Source organism: Uloborus diversus, chromosome 4, assembly GCF_026930045.1.
Source record: "Uloborus diversus isolate 005 chromosome 4, Udiv.v.3.1, whole genome shotgun sequence".
NCBI lineage: Eukaryota > Metazoa > Arthropoda > Arachnida > Araneae > Uloboridae > Uloborus > Uloborus diversus.
Genome location: NC_072734.1, coordinates 176804304 through 176826438, shown reverse-complemented (window position 1 = coordinate 176826438; position 22135 = coordinate 176804304). Strand labels below are relative to the sequence as shown.

The following is a 22135-nucleotide window of genomic DNA, read 5'->3' as shown; positions in this document are numbered from 1 at the left end:
CAAAGATATACTGTTTTTTTTTTAACGTAGGATACATTTTAAGAAATTACCAAGCTGAAAACTAAAAACAGTAAAGTAGGTAATTTTTTAATTAGAAATGGGACGAAGCACAATTTGGGAGAGAAGCGCCAAATACCAAAGCTTCGACTGCTCTGTATGTTGAGTTTTATCATTAAAAGCATATAACATCATGTAATTCTCCATATATACTTTACTACACAATTTTTTCAACATTTTCAGCTTCTGTGTTTTTTTTATTTTTTATTTAATACATATCACCAATAAAGTTTTTACTTTTGTTTTGTACTGGTATTACCAGAAAAACACATGTTCCTTTTTTTTTTCATTCAAATACAATAATTTATTAGAAGTAGAATGATAGCTTAAGTTCCAGTCAGTTACAGTTGTGAATGAGGCTTTTTTAAGTTCACTCCAAACCAAAACAAAGCTCAGGTCGACAATGCTGTAAGACTGGGTAGAAAACCTTCTTGCAATGCATTAAACTTTCTATAACAGCAAGCACTAACAAACGCATTGATAAGATCAAGTTAATAGTTCCTCATAAGAAAAGGATATCTCTATAACCTGCCAACATGCCTGAATAGAGTAAGTCTTCACAATACAGCTGGATACCCTAGTTAGCAGAACAGCTCCATAATATTTATAATGTCAGCGTATAGGGGTCAGGAAACAAAGAGTAGTTGTAAGGGGAAATTATTCTAATTGGAGTGAGGTCTTAAGCGGGGTTCCTCAAGGATCAGTGTTAGGGCCTGTTTTGTTCATTGTCTTTATGAACGATATTCACAAAAATATTTCTGGGAACATGAATTGTTTTGCTGATGATGTCAAAGTTATGGGGACTGTAGAAAATGAAGAACAAGCAAATCAGCTGCAAGAGGATCTAGATCATATTACGGAGTGGGCTGATAAATGGGGTATGGCTGTTAATGTTGGGAAATGTCAAGTGCTACATTTAGGGCATGGAAATAAGTGTACAAGTTATTATTTGCAAGGTTCAGTCATTAGTCAGGCAGACAAAGTTACTGATCTGGGGGCAGTAGCGGATACAGACTATGGATTTGGGAGGGGAACTTTTCTTGCAAGTATGATTAGAGGGGGGGGGGGGGGTATATGAAATTTCACTAAAAATAACCATAAATATTGAGTTTTGCAACGTATATACTACTTCTTAATGCTTCTTATTAAAGAATTTTATTTATTACAAATTCTAAAAGTACAATTCTTAAATGATTATTTTTAAAAGTTTGTTTGTTCTTCTATTTTTAAGTGCTTAGATTAAATAATATTTGCAGCAGTGGCTAAACCAGAAAAAGTTTTAGAGGGGGCACTTTTAAAATTTTCACTATCTGAGAGATCTTATGGGGGGCCCGAGGGCCGTCCCACGGAAAAAAATGTTGAAATTTTAGTCTTAAGAACGCAGTTTTAGACGGTCTCTGGTGATGTTACGAGAAAGAAAGGTTCGGGGGCCGTCTGCAGAAACTAAAGTTTTAAAAACGCGATTATAGGCGATATTTGTTGACGGTAGGGTAAGAGATGGGATTTTTTGGAGGGCTGCCTCCGATCGATTTTTTGTAAAATAGATTTAAATCGGTAATCCCACCGCTAAATTTTTCGAAATTGAATTTCCAAAAACGCAGTTACAGACTAACTTTGACAATTCTTCGAGCAGTTACGGTTCTGGGGCTTTCCCCAAAAAAATATTTCAAAATTGTCCTAGAAAACGAAGTTTTTAAGCGATATTCGGTGATAAAGGATTTAAACGCTCTCCCCAATCAATTTTGCAAAATTGTAATTTTTTTATGTTCAGATTTTCTACAGGAGCATTTGGACCCTTGTCCGGAAATTTTTCGTTATTGACATCTTAAAAAACATGACTGTAGACCATATTTGCTAACGTCAGGGGTTTGGCTATTTTTCAAAATTGAAGCTCCAAAAAAGCAATCTTAAACGATTCTCGATGTTATTAGAATGCAAGATGTTAGGTAGTTCTCCACTTTAAAATTTTCAAAAGTGAAGTTCTGAAAACAAGATTTGAAATGCGCTTTAAAGGTATTGTCGGAGGAAGCGGACTTCCGAAACATAGTATTATGAAGACTTTCTTATTTTTAGACCGACTAAAAAAAGAGGACTGTTCCCAAGGTGTGTTCTATTTTTCTCTTTAATTGTAAGAAATGTTTTACAAAAACATTCTACTCGGCCTTCTGAACGATCACGGGTCCTTCCAACCCTGTGCCTCCCCTCCCGCCTCCACCTCTGATACCGCCACTGAATTGCAGAAGCTTTAAATACAATGATCAACCCTTCACCAAATAAATGCAAAATACAATTTAAACAGGTTTGTGTTCAAAGAGATTTTCTTTGAAAGATTACTCGAAAACATATACAAAAAGCAAGTACAGAAATTTGGGAGACTTAAAATGGCCCTAAAGTGGATAAATTGAACTTCCACTGGAAAGCTGTATTGTACCATATCGATGAGTCATAAAATATAAGTACGATGAAAAATATTTACTCTCAGTCCCCGAACTCGAATTTTTATGTAGTTAACTTTCCGTAGTCTTATAACTTAGCATTGCTTATAAATTGTGACGAAAGCAATTAATTTTTGTATTTTTCTATAATATAACTATCTATATACATTCCTGCAGTGCGGGATTTTCAATTTTTTAGAATTGGAGCAAATTGCATTATAATAGGAGACTAGTTGGTGCAGTTATAACTTATTAAAAGTTTCCCCTCTAAGCTATGTTTTTAGATTTACTTAAGATTTTTTTGTTTTGGGGAAGGACATTCCCCAGTTTCCCTCTTTGAGTCCACTTTTGCAATTCTCTCCCCGCTTTTCCCTGCGCATTTCTTCAAGTTCAACTTTTATAAAACAGAGGAATTTTCCTGCACTCTGTTCTAAAAATTTTTAAGAAGACGTGGGATTTTTGGTGAGAGGAGAACATTGCCCCAGTTCCCCTCCTTGGATTCTGCTCTTGTCTAATCGCTTTCCCTGGAGCCTTTTGTAAAGTTCTAACAAACGGAAAATTTTTCCTGTACTCTGTTTTCTAAACAGTTTCATGATCACTTGCTTTTTTTTTTTTATGCAGGAAGAAGGGAACAAATTCCTCAGTTCTCCTCTTTAGATCTGCTTTTGCAATTCTCTCCTCGCTTTTTCTTGCGCCTTTCTTCAAGCTCAAGTTCTATATAACAGGAGACTTTCGCTGTATTATGTTGTGAAAAATTTTAAGTACACATGAGATTTTAGAGGAAGGGAAACGTTCCCCCAATTCCCCTCCAGGGATCCGCCTCTGCTATTGTTTGATTGAATTTTCAAAAGCTTTTCCTCAAGTTTAAGTTCTATAAAACAGAAGAATTTTCCTACACTCTGTTGTGAAAATTTTTAGGTGTATATGGGGTTTTGGGAGGGAGGAGAACGTTCTCCCAGTTCCCCTCCGTGGATCTGCTTCCGTTGTCGCCAGTTTGCGTTTTAAAAAAATTAAAACATTTTCCTGTACTCTGTTTTTTGAACAGCTTTAAGCACACTTGTTCCTCCCCCCCCCCCGAGGTGTGTGTGTGGGGGGGGGGGGGGGCATTCCAGCAGTTCTTCTTCTTAGATCCGCTTTTGAAATTCTCTCCTCACTTTTTCTGGCGCCTTTCTTAAAGTAAAAGTTTTGGAAAACGGAATTATTTTCCAGTACTCTCTTTTGAAAATTTGTAGGTAGACTTGGGATTTTGGAGGGGGAACGTTCCCCCAGTTCCCCTCCCGTGAATCCGCGCCTGTCTGGGGGTCCTAATAAGTCAGGATTTAAAGTTTAGCCAACAGTGCAGCATTGCTAGCAACAAAGCCAATAAGATGCTTGGGTTTATCAATAGATCTATTTCAAATAAATCTAAAGAAGTTCTTCTGCCCTTATATAGAAGTTTGGTAAGACCCCATTTGGAGTATGCTGTTCAGTTTTGGTCTCCTTATCTTAAGAAAGACATTAATGTATTGGAAAGGGTTCAAAGGCGGGCTACAAGGCTAATAAGTGGACTTTCCCACTTAGATTATGATTCCAGGCTTAGAAGGCTAAAAATGTACAGTCTTGAGCAAAGAAGAGACTGAGGGGACATGATTCTGCTGTTTAAATTTATTAAAACGAAAGATGTCACGGGGCTTAAGTTTAACACTGAAAACAGGACAAGGGGTCATTGTTTTAAGCTATTTAAATCTCAGGCTAACATGGATATTAGGAAAAATTATTATTTTAACAGGGTAGTGGAACCTTGGAACAGCTTACCGGAACAGGTGGTAATGAGCAAAGGAGTAGACAGTTTTAAGAGGGCCATTGATCTTCACTGGGGATTGTAAATTGACTAGGACCAGTCTAGCTGGGCCCAGAGCCTGTTGCTGGTCGTCACTTTTGTATTTGTATATAGGGAAAATCATTCACAAAAACTAAGTTTTTTAAAATTCATACAGCAGAAGACTGTTTTAACACACACATTGGGACCAGAGCTTTTGCGTTATACAGGTTTTGGCGTTATATAGGTCATTTCACAAATTTTGAAACTAATATTCAGAATATATATTTATTAGCACTTCAGAATTAGTTCTATCTGCAATGAGTATTAAAACACTAATTATACAACTAATCATTCACAAATAAATATGCTTTACAATTAAAAGAAAGTGAATTATCCTGCACTTCTGCCAGCTTCATAGTTTGCATAACAGCTGCATTTTCAAGAGCCATCTGATATTTTCTCTTTACTGTGAATATTGATTTTCATTTAAAAGCTTTGAATTAAGCTGGAAAGATGAAAAACTGTTTCAAAATTTAATTCTCATAGCAATTTTTATGTTAGCAGGGAAAACAAAGGGATTTTTTAAGCTTAAAAATCTATTGTTTACTTTTGAAAAGTTGTGCGGTTTATTGAGAATTGTGTTATATGGGTCGGCGTTATAAAGGTATTCTACTGTATTTTGTAATAATGACCCTTGTTAAGGACCATGGCCCAGAAGTTGATCTTTAGATGCAGCTAAAATAAAAATAAGGTTCTACACTTCCTGTTCTTGACCTATTATAAAAATGAACAAAAAGACTGCAAAAGAACAAGGAACATCAGGAGTTTACTGCCCTCAAGGTATCATGGTAGTAAAAAAACGCAGAAAACAAGAATCATGGTAGTAAAAAAGAAATGCAGAAAACAAGAGTGTAATGGGGGCCCAACAGCTATGAGTAAAAAACCAAATGATTCTAACTAAACTAGGAAATATTTGTACATGGAATCAAAATTTGAAAAGAAACATCTATCAAGTTACTTTTCACTACCATTGGAGAAATTCCTTTACAAATGCAGAACCCCACCCCCCCTATACCCTCAGCAATTATTTATTCCTAACCTTTTGACTCAGAATTTTCATCAATCATGTTTAATTTTAGGGAACAATATTATATAATAAGCATTCAGAAAATTCTCTGATTATGAAATACAGCATGGTACATCAGTATTTCTGCGTTCAAGGAAAAAAACCTCGAAGGAGAACCGGCGTCTCTTAAGACAGGACACTGCTGTCCCATTTTCGCATCAAAAAGTAACCAATTTTATGATTTTTGACTTAGGACATAGATAACAATTCAGAAAAAGGCAAACTTAATTAAGTGCCATTTATACCTTTGAAAGAAAAAAAAAACATGAAGATTTAATAACTTCAGAAATTTTATATATTTTCATGACAATTTTTAATAAATAAACATACTTCATATACATTAGGATGCCACACTTTAGAAAGAAACCTTATTGAAGGAGGAGAGTATGGATAATCAGGAGGAAACTTTATATGAGCCTGAAAGACAAGATAAGATGCATTCAGTTATCAGATACAATTTACATGTTAGGAAATCATTTAAGAACCTCTCCCTTTACAATGTTTATACACACTTTTTAAAAAGAAAACCCAGGACTGGTTAGGACTAAGAAAACCAAAAAATTAAGGACTTAAATTGAATAAACCAACGACTTGCTGGGTATCATTTTAAATAAAATATCTAATTTTTGAAAATTCAACTGATTACAGTGAAACCTCGACACCCCAAGGGAACATGAAAACAAGTTGACTTAAGCGGATGTCAACTTACTGAGGTTCCATAATTTCAATTCCTAAATTGTATCACTTACTTACTCAATGCTTAACATTCACACTATGAAAACTAATTCCAGTAGATGAATTTTCTCTTCTTTTTTTTTTTTAAATCCGCAATTTTTGTAAAAGGGTGAAAGTTTCTTGTACAGACGTACCGAGTACTTTGTAACTACTCGGTACTCGGCAGGGTTTCCGCTACGGTCGCATTTTTCGCATAATGCGAAAACACTATCTAAATTGCGAAAATAAAGCAATGCCTTTTCGTTTTTTTGCTCAAATAAAAATTAAATTAGTTTTTTAAATAAAGAAGAAATGTATGATCCTAGAGAGGAAGCGTGCATGGCGATAATAAACTTAATCTTTTTTAAATCTTAGCTAAGATGTTTAAACTACAATTAAGTTCAATAACTATTATTCTTATCCAGCATCATGTCCCCCCAAAAACTGCTTTATTAGGAGGAGGAGACTGCAACGTTCTAAACACCAATCATGTTTTCTTTTTTTATTTTATGTTTTAAAAAAATTGCTGTTGTACTTATTTCTTCAAGGATGTCACAAATGAAATATGAATTTTATTTTCAACTGGAGATGAAACACACTGAGGCATATGTAAATATATGAGAATGTGTAACATTTTAGCATTTTGCTAACATTTTTCCATCAATTTTAGCTTTTATGCTAAAGAACTTTTGAACCCAGCTTAAACCCTGGTACTCGGCCAAATTTCGATCAGATACTTGGCCAATACAGAGTAGTAAAAAATTAAATATTGCTCAAGAGAGATTTTACAATTAATAAAAAAGTGCAAGCATATAATATACTACAAATATTTACAAGTCATATTTAAATTTTGAGAATAATGAAGTTTGTTATGTTTCAATGGTGTAAATCTTTATTTTAATGTCCCCAAAGTTAAAACTTATTTATTAAAAATAGGACAAAAAAGATAGGAATTTAAAAATTATTTATGTTTGGCGAACTAGAACTATAATAGATTGATATAAATTGCTTTAATTCCAACATGATTAATCATACATTTTATTTATTTAATTTTACAAATAACTTTGATGTAACATTTTTGACTCAAACAAAATCTTTTAAGTAATGCGTAATTAAATTTTAGCTAGAATTTTGTTGTAAAAAACTATTATATAAACATGGAGGTCTATACTACTATTCCAATGAGTTCAAAATTCATCACGTGTGTTGAAGGTTCTTCTTAACACATAATAGTACTCTGTAACTCAGTACTCGGCCGAGTAGTAAAAGGCCGAGTACATGGCACTCGGTTAAAGTGCTACTAAGTACGTCTTTAGCTTGTCAGTCAAATCTTACCTACTTATTTGAAAAATCTGCCATGGTGCCTTTTTTTTCTCCAGAGGACTCCCCTAGATACATTTATCTTACCGTTAAGTAGCCTTTTAGAATTGCACTAACAGCTCAGAGTGTAGTGGCCAACTCCCGTGGATTAAAGGCGAGCTCTCTAATGGAGCTTTCCAGAAAAGGATCGACTTACCAAGAAACTGCAGCTTAAAATTCTGAGAAAAGGTCAATATGAGAGAACATTTTGATAGCGAAAATTAGACTAGAATAGCAATTGGAAGTCAACTTATAGGGGTTCTTGCAAATATTTGTCACGCTAGAGAGGTTTTCGTCCGTTGAAATTAGCATTGGGCCAACCATGAGAAAAATTAATGTTGAATTACCAGGGTAGTTAAGTTACCAAAGTTTCACTGAAAAATATAATCAATAGAAGACAAATTAAAAATTTAGACTAACATATGGTAAAGAACTAAAATTGTAAGTCGATAAATTGGACTATACACTGGTAATCACATTAAATATTTTTTAATTTCAAAAATTTTTCGTTCAACTAAACACCTGCGAGGTATTTATCTCAATTTCCTTTTCAGTAAATGTCCTTGTTCATGTGATGGAATTAAAAAATTTATGTCCTAAGTCTTTTCAGTGTCATTAGCTTAATCTTCAATGATTACCGCAATGGTAAAGCAGCAATTTGTACAAAGTCTACTATTTTTATATTTTCCGATTTTCTTTTTTTCAAATTTATAATTTCTATCAATTTTATTCAGGGTTGGGTTTTGGATGTCAAACCCTGTTTTAAGACAGAACAGGTGGTTTTTACCCCCCAAATCTGTACAAAAGTACATGCTAAAGCTAAAGTATGGTAATTTAATCATTTAGTATTTACTGCAACATTCATAATACATGAAATATTAATAAGCTTTAATTGCTGAGTATTTGATTTAATTTTTTGTTAAAATGTTCATTTAAAATATATTTTACTTGAAAAAATGCCAATAACTTTTGCATAAAAATGTCCTTGTGTAAGCAGGGCCGTAACTAGATCATTTTCAAACAGGGGCAAGACCTCGTTTCGGCGCCCCCCCCCCCCCCCATACGAAACAAACAATGCAAAAAAAAAAATCCCTGAGAAACTTCATAACGTCAACACCAGGGCCCCTCACGTACATTACAGAGAAAATACACGCTCTCTATATATAGATATATTTATATATAATTATTATTATTATAATTATAATACAAGTGAAGAATATTGAAAAGACCAAATCCCAAAAGCCTATAGATGCGCAACGCAGCAAAACTAAAAAGCCAAGTAAATATATAAAATATACAAGCCAAGTAACAAGTTTTAAACAATTTTTAAGAATAATAATGATGAAGAAAAATACAAACAGCAATTAATAGAAAAAGTTGAAAGGTTGAATCAAGAGCTCATCAGCCGAGGAGGATTCAATAAGTATGGTCAAAAGACCAAAAAATTAAAATACAAACTAAAAAGAGGGTGTTTAAGCTCCAGTATATGTACGACAGAATATCTTATTGGGCTAAACGCACCACATGGTAAACTATATACAATAAATAAGAACTTAAACCTAAAATTAAGATCTTAAATGAATCTTAAATTTAATTCTAACTATCAAATTTCAACGCAAATGTAGCAGAATCACAGAGGAGACGGTTACATTTGAGGCAGTGAGAAGCAAAGGAATGCAAGTGGCAAAACTAAAAATTTGGAGATATCTCACTGCCTCATATGAGCAAAAGACGAATTTTACACAAAATGCATTTGCAATTTGTACATATCTTGTAATGTAAATTTTCGTTACACCGTGATGGAGTACTCTTTAACCAGTAGAACAAATAGATAAATAACATTCCATTTGGTATCATTTTTTAACTGTTTCACCACTGGAAGCCATATTTGAATTAGGCAGTGATAAAGGAGTCCGCTGCTTATAATGCCATAAGCCTTATAAATGTGACTTTTACGTTATTATAAGTTTTTAAATAGCTTTATCACTGTATTGCTTTTTTAAAAATAGCGATAGGGGGTAAAAATCATTAAGTATTTTATTTATTATTTTACATGGAAAAATAATTTTATATTTCCACAAGAGAGTAACTCACAACTTGTTTCAATATTGCTTTAAAAAAATAAATTAAAAATTAATAACTTCAATAGAACAAAGATTTTCAATTATTTATTTTTCAGTATTTTAATATAATACAGTAGAAGACCGTTATAACGCACACCTTGGGACCAGAGCTTTTGCGTTATACAGGATTTTGCGTTACATAGATCATTTCACAAATTTTGTAACTAATATTCAGAATATATCTATATATTAGCACTTCAGAATGAGTTTTATCTGCAATGAGTATTAAAGCACCAATATTACAATTAGTTATTCACAAATAAATATGTTTCACAATCAAAAGAAAGTGAATTATCCTGCACTTCTGCTAGCTTCATCGTTTGCATAACAGCTGCATTTTCAAGAACCATCTGCTGGTATTTTCTTTTTACAGTGAACACTAATTTACATTTTAAAACTTTGAATTAAGATGGAAAGATGAAAAACTGTTTCAAAATTTAATTTTTCTAACAATTTTTATGTTTGCAAGACAAACCAGAGGGAGGTTTTTGACTTCAAAACCTATTGTTTACTTCTGAAAAGTTGTGCGGTTTATAGAGAATTGCGTTATACAGGTCGGCGTTATAACGGTCTTCTACTGTACTATGAAGAAATTCGCATGAAAAATAACAATATTCAACTACAAGAGAGCAACATATCGCAATAACACGTGAAATAATTTTAAATCTGATAAAAAATTTAGTAGGTTGTTTGTTTTTGTTTCTTACTTGAAATTAATTGAATATTACTATATTTGGCTTATCCTGACTTCAAGCTGACATCTTACTTTAGTTATAAAGGACAGATTATCTTATTTAAAGTCTATCTTAATAATTTTATGTGCAACACATTTTAAATTTTCGCAATCTGTACAGTTAAATATTAATTAGAGCAAATTTTTATAAAGAAGACATGTCTCCCAACTCTGGTATATAGTATACATCTGAGAAACAGTTAATAAAAAAACAGAAACCTAATGTGCTTGAGATCGAAACTCTTTCTGTTAAACTTAAAAAAAAAAAAAACATATCTTAAAAATGTTAAATGTTATATGTTTTCGGTGCGCTTCCGTTCAGGTTATTTTCATTTACAGTACAACTTCATTTTTCCGAACTAGCGGAGGACCAAAGGCAATCCGGATAATGAAAATCCGGGTAATTTGTAAAACACATTCGTAAATAAGCAGACTTATCTTTTATTCAGCAAAAAACGCTGTAACAAAATTACATAGGATTGTTACTCGCAAACACTTAATCATTTATAGTTCAGCTGCTGTGGTCTAGGAATGACACTCCAAATATGCCATGTTGCTTATTAGATGACTATAATTTATTGCACGTCCTATATATGCAGGAGTTGTGTATTTAATCAAAATAAAGAGCAAATATTTGTTACATTGACAGTTTCGTTCCGGCTATCATAATTTAGAATTATATCCATTTCAGTGAATATATTTTTTAACTTTAAAAATTTGATCTGGATAAGCCGGAGATCTGGATAAAAGGGGGCAAAATAAACAAGGTTCTACTGTAATCATAAGTATGCATCAAAAGTACCAAAGAAAAATTCAAATTTAGAGCCGTAAAAAATAGCCGATTTCTGGCATTGATTGACGTTGATGATTTAAGCATACTTAAAATATTTTGTAGGTTAAAAAAATATATTTAAAATAAGTCGAAAATTTATCGTTTTAGTTCAATTTATCCTCAAAATAACTCTAGTATTTTCTAAAGAAAAATTGGCAGCCTCCCGAACTTTAAATTGAATCTCCATTATTATAGTGCGAGATTTTTTTCCAAGAATGAGAAAAATTATAAAATTCAACAAATTCGTATTACATTATTCAAATTTTATAAACACTGCCTTACCTGCTCTCCTAACGTCTTTAGCATTTAACCACGATGATAAATAAGATAAAGATTATTGGGGACCTCTTTTTCGTGGTCTTTCGCTCTTTTTCTGAATTCAGCTTCAGATAGTTTTTTAGATGGTAAAATTGATTTAAAACTATACAAGATGAGCAAAAAATATCCTGAGAACGGAGTAAAAAGCAGAAAAAAAGTTCGTGGTACGAGCTAGAGAACATACTCTTTAGAGAATGGTTCTGTTGGATAAAGATATTGGCTCCAATTCCTAAGCCATGGGCTACGGCGAAGGGAACAGTGTAACGATTTTCCCTTAGGCCCTTGGGGTGGGGTAGACAAGTTCTCGTCATTGTAAAAGCTGAGAGGAAGACATCATGTTGACAACTTTATGACGTTTAATTGTAGAAAAAGGACATTTGAGCATTTCCGCTGTTTTGTATTGGTGTGTACTTCCCTCAGCTTAGCTCCCATATTCCTCCTCCGAGAAGAAAATTCTTAGATAAGATATAACAAGTATTGGTCACTCTGAGAAAACATATTCGTGCTATTTACTGCGCCCTCCTACTATCTCTCTCTGTCTGTCCTTCCCACTCTTTATCCACATTAAACCATGCAAACTTTCTGCCAGCACCTGCACAGCGTGTTTTTTTTTTTTTTTTTTTTTTTGGGGGGGGGGGCTTCTAATAACTTGTCCTTCTTTAAAAATTATATTTAATCATTTATTTAGTCACTTTAGCCCCCCCAAAATCTGGCGCCCGGGGCACGAGCCCCGTCTGCCCCCCTCTAGTTACGTCCCTGTGTGTAAGAGCTTGTAGTGTTATGAAAAAAAAATTCATAACACTACCATGACAATTTCAGTTTCACTTATAACTCAAAGGAATATTATTAAATGTATAATATTAAGGTGCAAAAAAAGGTTTTAAAGAGCAATAAATTGATGATTAAATGATCCTAAATGCATTTAAAGATGCACTTCTACTTTAACACTTGTGCAATTTCTTTTTATTTCATATTTTTAATATAATACATTCTGTAACTCTACAATAAATAATAACTTTTGTTAGTTGAAATTTTTAAAAACAAATTATTTATAAATTAAAAGAAATCACACTCATTTGGGCTTAAAATGCGATCAGTTTAAATTTTATTTTAAAACACAGAAACCTTATTTCTAGTTCATTTTTCTTAAACTTGCAACTGAAAAAAAAAAAAAAAAAAACAATAAGCTACAACAAAAAGATAAAAAAGAAAAACGCATTATGATGATAAACAATTGTACTTATTGCATATTAAACGGAATTGTAAATAAGAAGCCATTAAACATAAAACACGGAGAACAATAAATTAGAAAACATAGTCAAAATAAAAACAAAAATCAATAGCAGCACTTAGGTAGAAGAAAGACAACTATTAATTTTCAGACAAATCATGCAATAGCGAAGAAAACGTCAATAAAACCTTGAAATTCGAGGTTATATAAAATTGCGTACTAATATGGTAATGAACAATTTTGCAAATATTATAGAGTAAAGGGGAGCTTGCAAGTAATTTTACCTTAAAATAACCACCTTCATACAAAGTCTTTGGAGGTCCAAATATTGCAACTTCCCATTCGAACAAATTTTCCTCGGATACTAGTTTGACGCGAAAACCTTCCACAGGCTCCTCTTGAAGGCTTTTAAATTCCAAGGCTAGAGCACGTAAAGCGCTACTAGAAGGTATTTGAGCCATTTTAAATTTAAAACAATAACTCTAAGTCTATTATTGTGAAACAAAGATTTCTTGTGAGACTTTAGAGAACAGAAGAATCCTCTTCCCTTACGAAGACAATGCCAAAACAATGCACAAAAGATATCTGCACTACTCTCTTTACCACAGCTGAAATGACGTCAGTTCACAAGAAGTAAACAGGGTCAAGTTGAGCTGAGTTATTTATAAGTATTTTTAACATGAGATTTTTTATTTTTCTGAGAAAATTCAGAAAAATTTAAGTGTGTTATTTGAATATTTTAAATTTATTTCTGTTTCTGGTAAATGCTTTTGCTTTCGGAACTAACCTTAATATTTTTTGAAAATAGCAACTATGTATAAACACTGCTGCTAGCAATGAGCAGTAAACTTTGTTATCATTTCTTAATTTGCGTTAATACACTGTGATTACACCTTTTTTTTCTCATACATTTTTTTTTTTCATTACTATCCAGCGCGGCATCAAATTTAACCATAACCGCAAGAGCTTTGCGTCTTCTCTCTTGTTGATGTTCCGGTCTCGCAAAATGGCACTGTTTTCTACAAATAAAAGTTAGTTCATAAACTCTTAATCTTTGAATTCTCTAATTTGATCACTGTTGGAACATTATCTTTTATGTTTTAGTAGTTTTACGAAAGTTTACTTTTGAACTCTCAATATGTAATGTGCATGAACTTATAAGCCTTGATAACATTCACTAAGTGATAAAATGTTTAATTCGTGGGTGTAATTACACAAATAAAGGTTGTACAAGATGATTGGGAATCCATATGTCATGGGTATGCTAGCGCAGCAGCAAGCATTTGCTGCTGTTCAGCTAGCTCACGCCCAAGCTCAAGCACAAATGCAGCAACAACAAATACAACAGCATCAGCAACAACAAATTATGAAACCAGAAGTGCTGTCTGAAGAAAAGCTTCAAGAAAAAGCTCGAAAGTGGCAGCAGCTGCAAAGTAAACGGTATGCCGAGAAAAGGAAATTTGGATTTGTCGATGCTCAAAAAGAAGAGATGCCTCCAGAACACATTCGTAAAATCATACGTGATCATGGAGATATGAGTAGTCGAAAGTATCGTCATGACAAAAGAGTCTACTTGGGTGCTCTTAAATATATGCCTCATGCAGTTCTTAAGCTAATGGAAAACATGCCAATGCCATGGGAACAAATACGAGACGTCAAAGTTTTGTACCACATTACTGGCGCTATAACATTCGTGAATGAAATTCCATGGGTGATTGAACCAGTCTACATCGCTCAATGGGGTACTATGTGGATTATGATGCGAAGGGAAAAACGGGATCGACGACATTTCAAAAGAATGAGATTTCCACCTTTCGATGATGAAGAGCCTCCTCTTGACTATGCTGACAATATTCTTGATGTTGAACCTCTGGAAGCAATTCAAATGGAGCTAGATACCGAAGAAGATTCTCAAGTTTCCAAGTGGCTTTATGACCATAAACCACTGTTGGATACAAAACATGTGAATGGATCCACCTACCGTAAGTGGAATCTTGCTCTACCACAGCTTGCAACATTATATCGACTTGCCAATCAACTCTTAACTGATTTAGTTGATGATAACTACTTCTATTTATTTGACCTTAAGTCTTTCTTCACTGCGAAAGCCCTAAACATGTCTATACCTGGTGGACCAAAATTTGAGCCCCTGATCAAGGATGCGAATCCTGCTGATGAAGATTGGAATGAGTTCAATGACATAAATAAAATTATCATTCGTCAGCCAATCCGCACAGAATACAGAATTGCTTTTCCTTATTTGTACAACAATTTGCCTCACTATGTTCATTTGTCATGGTATCATACTCCTAATGTAGTGTTTATCAAGACAGAAGATCCCGATTTGCCAGCTTTCTATTTTGATCCCTTGATAAATCCGATATCGCACAGGCATGCTGTCAAAGGAGCAGAACCTTTGCCTGATGATGACGAAGATTTTGAGCTTCCTGAATATGTTCAACCGTTTTTGCAAGACTGTCCTCTATACACAGACAACACAGCGAATGGAATTGCATTGCTGTGGGCTCCTCGTCCATTCAACTTGCGTTCTGGGCGAACAAGACGAGCGATCGATGTGCCCCTCGTGAAATCATGGTATCGAGAGCATTGCCCGCCAGGAATGCCGGTAAAAGTTCGAGTTTCTTACCAGAAGTTATTGAAGTATTATGTGTTGAATGCATTGAAGCATAGGCCTCCAAAGCCACAGAAAAAGCGATATTTGTTTAGATCTTTTAAATCTACAAAATTTTTCCAAACTACAACCTTAGATTGGGTAGAAGTTGGACTCCATGTTTGTCGGCAAGGGTATAATATGTTAAACTTGTTGATTCATCGCAAGAACTTGAACTATCTGCATTTAGATTATAATTTTAACTTAAAACCTGTGAAAACTTTAACTACGAAGGAAAGAAAGAAATCAAGGTTCGGCAATGCTTTTCATCTTTGTCGTGAAATTTTGAGGCTGACGAAACTCGTTGTCGACAGTCACGTTCAGTATCGATTGAATAACGTTGATGCTTTTCAATTAGCGGATGGTTTACAGTATATCTTTGCTCATGTTGGTCAGTTAACTGGTATGTATCGCTACAAGTACAAACTAATGAGACAGATACGGATGTGTAAGGACTTGAAGCATCTGATTTATTATCGCTTCAACACTGGCCCCATAGGAAAAGGACCTGGCTGTGGATTTTGGGCTCCAGGTTGGAGAGTGTGGCTTTTCTTTATGCGGGGAGTGACTCCTCTTCTTGAACGTTGGCTAGGAAATTTGCTGTCGAGACAATTTGAGGGTAGACATTCCAAGGGAGTTGCTAAAACTGTAACAAAGCAACGTGTGGAGAGCCATTTTGACCTTGAGTTGCGAGCATCTGTCATGCATGATATTTTGGACATGATGCCTGAAGGCATGAAGCAAAACAAAGCAAGAACCATTTTGCAGCACCTTAGTGAAGCATGGCGGTGTTGGAAAGCTAACATTCCATGGAAGGTTCCAGGTTTGCCCATTCCGATTGAAAATATGATATTGCGTTATGTCAAGATGAAAGCTGATTGGTGGACAAATACTGCCCATTATAATCGAGAACGTATACGCAGAGGTGCTACAGTAGACAAAACTGTGTGCAAGAAGAATTTGGGTAGATTGACTCGTTTATATCTAAAAGCAGAACAAGAAAGACAGCATAACTATTTGAAGGATGGTCCTTACATCAGTGCTGAAGAAGCAGTTGCTATATACACTACCACTGTACATTGGCTCGAGAGTCGCAGATTTTCTCCCATTCCGTTTCCGCCACTCTCCTACAAACATGATACTAAACTTCTCATTCTTGCATTGGAACGTTTGAAAGAAGCTTACAGCGTAAAGAGTCGATTGAATCAATCTCAAAGAGAAGAACTGGGGTTAATTGAACAAGCCTATGATAATCCTCATGAAGCGTTGTCACGTATAAAACGTCATCTTTTGACTCACAGGCAATTTAAGGAAGTTGGCATTGAATTTATGGACCTTTACAGTCATCTCATTCCAGTATATGATGTAGAGCCATTGGAGAAGATTACAGACGCTTACCTGGATCAATATCTTTGGTATGAAGCCGATAAGAGACGTTTGTTTCCCCCATGGATAAAGCCGGCCGATTCCGAACCTCCACCACTGTTGGTGTATAAATGGTGTCAAGGAATCAATAACTTGCAAGATGTCTGGGATACTTCTGAAGGTGAATGCTGTGTCATGTTAGAGTCTCGCTATGAAAAAATGTATGAAAAGATTGATTTAACATTGCTGAACAGACTATTAAGACTGATTGTTGACCACAACATTGCAGATTACATGACGGCAAAAAGTAATGTTATCATTAATTACAAGGATATGAACCACACTAATTCCTATGGTATAATAAGGGGTCTACAGTTTGCATCTTTCATAGTCCAGTATTATGGATTGGTACTAGATCTACTGGTTCTTGGGTTACAAAGAGCGAGTGAAATGGCCGGGCCACCTCAAATGCCTAATGATTTCTTGACATACAAAGATGTTGCTACAGAAACTGCTCATCCCATACGACTGTATTCAAGATACATTGAGCGCATGCACATTTTCTTCCGTTTTACTGCTGAAGAAGCCCGTGACTTGATTCAGAGATATTTGACACAGCATCCTGATCCTAACAATGAAAATATTGTTGGTTATAACAACAAAAAATGTTGGCCTCGTGATGCTCGTATGAGGCTGATGAAACATGATGTTAATCTTGGCCGTGCTGTCTTTTGGGACATAAAGAACCGACTACCTCGTTCAGTTACAACAGTTCAGTGGGAAAGTAGCTTTGTTTCTGTTTATAGTAAAGATAACCCTAATTTGCTATTTAATATGAGTGGGTTTGAGTGCAGAATTTTACCGAAATGCCGAATGACTCATGAAGAATTCACGCATAAGGATGGTGTCTGGAATTTGCAAAATGAAGTAACTAAGGAACGTACTGCTCAGTGTTTCTTAAGAGTAGATGATGAATCCATGCAAAGATTTCATAACAGAGTTCGTCAAATTCTGATGGCTTCTGGTTCAACTACGTTTACTAAAATAGTAAACAAATGGAACACCGCCTTGATTGGATTAATGACCTATTTCAGGGAAGCTGTTGTTAACACGCAAGAGCTACTTGATTTGTTAGTAAAGTGTGAAAATAAGATTCAAACTCGTATCAAGATTGGTTTGAATTCAAAAATGCCTAGTCGGTTTCCGCCAGTTGTCTTCTACACACCAAAAGAGTTGGGAGGACTTGGTATGTTGTCTATGGGCCATGTTCTCATACCACAGTCTGATCTTAGATGGTCGAAGCAAACAGATGTTGGAATTACCCATTTTAGGTCTGGAATGAGCCATGATGAAGATCAAGTTATTCCTAATCTCTATCGTTACATACAACCATGGGAAAGTGAATTTATTGATTCTCAAAGAGTATGGGCTGAGTATGCTTTAAAAAGACAAGAAGCTTTGGCACAAAATCGACGTTTGACACTTGAAGATTTGGAAGACAGTTGGGATCGTGGAATACCCAGAATAAACACATTGTTTCAGAAAGACCGACATACTTTGGCATACGATAAAGGCTGGAGAGTTCGTACCGACTTTAAACAATATCAAGTCTTGAAGCAGAATCCATTTTGGTGGACACACCAACGTCACGATGGTAAGCTGTGGAATCTGAATAACTACCGTACTGATATGATTCAAGCCCTGGGTGGAGTAGAAGGAATATTGGAACATACTTTGTTTAAGGGAACTTATTTCCCTACCTGGGAAGGACTGTTTTGGGAGAAAGCGAGCGGATTTGAAGAATCTATGAAGTACAAAAAGCTAACTAATGCACAGAGATCTGGTTTGAATCAAATTCCAAACCGTAGGTTTACTCTCTGGTGGTCACCAACAATCAATCGAGCTAATGTTTATGTTGGTTTTCAAGTTCAGCTTGATTTGACTGGAATTTTCATGCATGGAAAAATACCCACCCTGAAGATTTCTTTGATTCAAATATTTAGAGCTCATTTATGGCAGAAAATTCATGAAAGCATTGTTATGGATTTGTGCCAAGTTTTTGATCAGGAACTGGATGCATTGGAGATCGAGACTGTCCAGAAAGAAACGATCCATCCTAGAAAATCTTACAAAATGAACAGCTCATGTGCTGATATCTTGCTCTTTGCAGCATATAAATGGAGTTGTTCTAGGCCATCTTTACTTGCCGACTCCAAAGATACTATGGATGTTACCAGCACTCAGAAGTATTGGATTGATGTTCAGTTGAGATGGGGTGATTACGATTCTCATGACATAGAAAGATATGCTCGTGCGAAATTTTTGGATTATACAACGGACAATATGAGTATCTATCCTTCTCCTACAGGTGTTCTCATTGCAATTGATCTGGCTTACAACTTGCATAGTGCTTATGGAAATTGGTTTCCTGGAGCTAAGCCTTTAATTCAGCAAGCAATGGCAAAAATAATGAAAGCAAATCCTGCATTATATGTATTAAGAGAAAGAATAAGAAAAGGACTTCAGCTATATTCTTCAGAACCAACTGAGCCTTATTTATCATCTCAAAATTATGGTGAATTGTTTTCCAATCAAATCATCTGGTTTGTTGATGACACTAATGTATATCGTGTTACAATCCACAAAACTTTTGAAGGTAATCTTACTACAAAACCAATAAATGGTGCTATTTTTATTTTTAATCCTCGTACAGGACAATTATTTTTGAAGATTATCCATACTTCTGTGTGGGCAGGTCAAAAACGTCTTGGTCAGTTAGCTAAGTGGAAAACTGCTGAAGAAGTAGCAGCTTTGATTAGATCATTACCTGTTGAAGAACAGCCCAAGCAAATTATTGTCACCCGTAAAGGCATGTTGGATCCTTTAGAAGTACATTTACTTGATTTTCCTAACATCGTTATTAAAGGTAGTGAGTTACAATTACCTTTCCAAGCTTGTTTAAAAGTTGAGAAATTTGGAGATTTAATTCTGAAAGCTACTGAGCCTCAGATGGTTCTTTTTAACCTGTATGATGATTGGCTGAAAACAATTTCGTCATACACTGCATTTTCTCGTTTAATTTTGATCTTGAGAGCGTTGCATGTAAACAATGAGCGTACTAAAGTTATTTTGAAACCAGATAAAACTACCGTTACAGAATTGCACCACATATGGCCCACCCTTACAGATGAAGAATGGATCAAAGTTGAAGTTCAGTTGAAAGATTTGATTTTGGCGGATTATGGGAAAAAGAATAATGTCAATGTTGCTTCTCTAACACAATCAGAAATAAGAGATATTATACTTGGAATGGAAATATCAGCTCCTTCTGCTCAAAGGCAACAGATTGCCGAGATTGAGAAACAGACAAAGGAACAAACACAGCTAACTGCAACCACAACAAGAACTATCAACAAACATGGAGATGAAATCATCACGTCAACAACAAGTAATTATGAGAAAGATACGTTTGCATCAAAGACAGAATGGAGAGTACGTGCTATTTCTGCTACCAATCTGCATCTGCGTACAAATCATATCTACGTATCATCAGATGATATAAAAGAAACTGGCTATACTTACATCTTGCCAAAAAATATATTGAAGAAGTTTATTATTGCCTCAGATTTAAGAACGCAAATTGCTGGTTATTTGTATGGTGTGAGCCCATCTGATCAGCCTCAAGTGAAGGAAATTCGTTGTATTGTAATGGCTCCTCAGTGGGGAACCCATCAAATGGTTCACTTGCCGAATATATTGCCCAGTCATGAGTATCTACAAGAAATGGAGCCTCTTGGCTGGATTCACACACAACCTAATGAATTGCCTCAGCTATCCCCACAAGATGTCACTACTCATGCCAACATCATGAATGACAACCCGTCATGGGATGGAGAAAAAACTATTGTTATTACATGCAGTTTTACTCCTGGTTCATGTTCTCTAACTGCTTATAAATTGACGCCAAGCGGTTACGATTGGGGTCGACAGAATACCGATCGAGGCAACAACCCCAAAGGCTACTTACCCTCTCATTATGAAAGAGTTCAGATGCTTTTGACCCATCGCTTTTTGGGTTTCTTCATGGTACCAGCCCAAGGATCTTGGAATTATAATTTCATGGGTGTTCGTCATGATGCAGCAATGAAATATGATTTGCAGCTGGCAAATCCAAAAGAGTTTTATCATGAATTGCACAGACCTTCTCATTTTTTGAACTTCAGCAATATTGAAGATAGTGAAGGTGTTGGCGCTGATCGTGAGGATTATTATTCATGAACATTTTCATCTGGCATACATATTTTTAATGTCAATTCAAAAAAAAAAAAAAAAAATACTGCTGTAAATTCTTGTTACCTGTTGGAAATACTTGCTTTCAGGATCCGATTCTTAATTTAGTAATAATAATAAAATGAATGAAATTTTATTGTTTTTTTTCCCCTTTTAAACCTATTTTGTTAGGGTAATTTGAAATATTAGTAATCATTTTTCAAATGATTATTACAATTCCAATTTTTCTTATGTTAATGTTACTGCTATTCAAATAGAATTTCAGATCTGATCATCGTTATATATTTTTATTAGCCTAACAAGCTTGTTCTGAGGGAAACATTTGAATATTCAAGTTAAAGAAAAGAAAAGAGTTTTTTCTACTAAAGTATATTTCAGTGTTTCATCTCCAGTTGAAAACGAAGTTATATATTTAGCTGAGGCATCTTTAAAGAAAAAATAGACAGCAGCTTTTTTTTTTCTTCAGGCTTGAAATAAAAAGTTTAGAATTGTACTTATCATTGAGAGAACACAACTTCAATTTTTAAAAGGCTAATGCATTGATTCTTGGGACATTCTATCCAAAAAAACAATATATTGTTGAATTTAATTGTTTAAAGTTTAAACATGTTAGCAAAAATTTATAATAAGATTAAGTTTACTATTGCCATGATTGCTCCTTCTTTCATATTGTTTTTGTTTATTTTTCTTTTTTCTTGTCTGAGCAAAAAAGGGAAAATGCCTTATTTGATTTCTATAATTTTAATAGTATTTTAGCATTTTGCCAAAATTGTGGCTGCAGCGGAAATCCTGGTTTAAAAGAAATGCATATACAGAATCTGCTCACTGCACAATGCTTTAAAACTAGCTTTTTATTTAGTGATTGCTTCAGTTTAGTGATCATACTGACTGCAGAGTTGATTGGCAATTATTAAACCTTTACGTTAATCTAATGTTGCAATGTCAGTGTGTTTGTATAAAAACTTTTTCAGTAGTTATCAGTTTTATGTCTTAATCAGTATTCAGAGCCAGGTTAAAGCACGAAATTTATATTTGAAAATTTAACACTAATCATACCACTGACCAGTAAATGCCAGTGCA

The 22135-nt window shown here is 34.6% G+C and overlaps 2 protein-coding genes across 2 annotated transcripts in view; one reads left to right on the top strand and one right to left on the bottom strand.

Moving 5' to 3' along the window:
- The window catches only part of LOC129221513 (ubiquitin-conjugating enzyme E2 R2-like), a 28510-nt gene extending 15175 nt beyond the window's left edge, over positions 1-13335 (bottom strand). Inside the window, exons 1-2 of the mRNA XM_054856004.1 lie at positions 13014-13335; positions 5750-5836 (exon numbers count right to left, since the gene is read on the bottom strand). Of these exons, the coding sequence (XP_054711979.1) occupies positions 5750-5836; positions 13014-13190 (264 nt within the window). The 5' untranslated portion in view covers positions 13191-13335. The remainder of the gene's footprint in view (positions 1-5749; positions 5837-13013) is intronic.
- A 591-nt stretch (positions 13336-13926) lies between these two features.
- On the top strand, positions 13927-21189 carry LOC129221571 (pre-mRNA-processing-splicing factor 8). The gene has a single exon (XM_054856075.1). The coding sequence runs from the start codon at positions 13964-13966 to the stop codon at positions 21041-21043; it is 7080 nt and encodes a 2359-aa protein (XP_054712050.1). The 5' UTR covers positions 13927-13963; the 3' UTR covers positions 21044-21189.
- Positions 21190-22135: the final 946 nt, after the last annotated feature.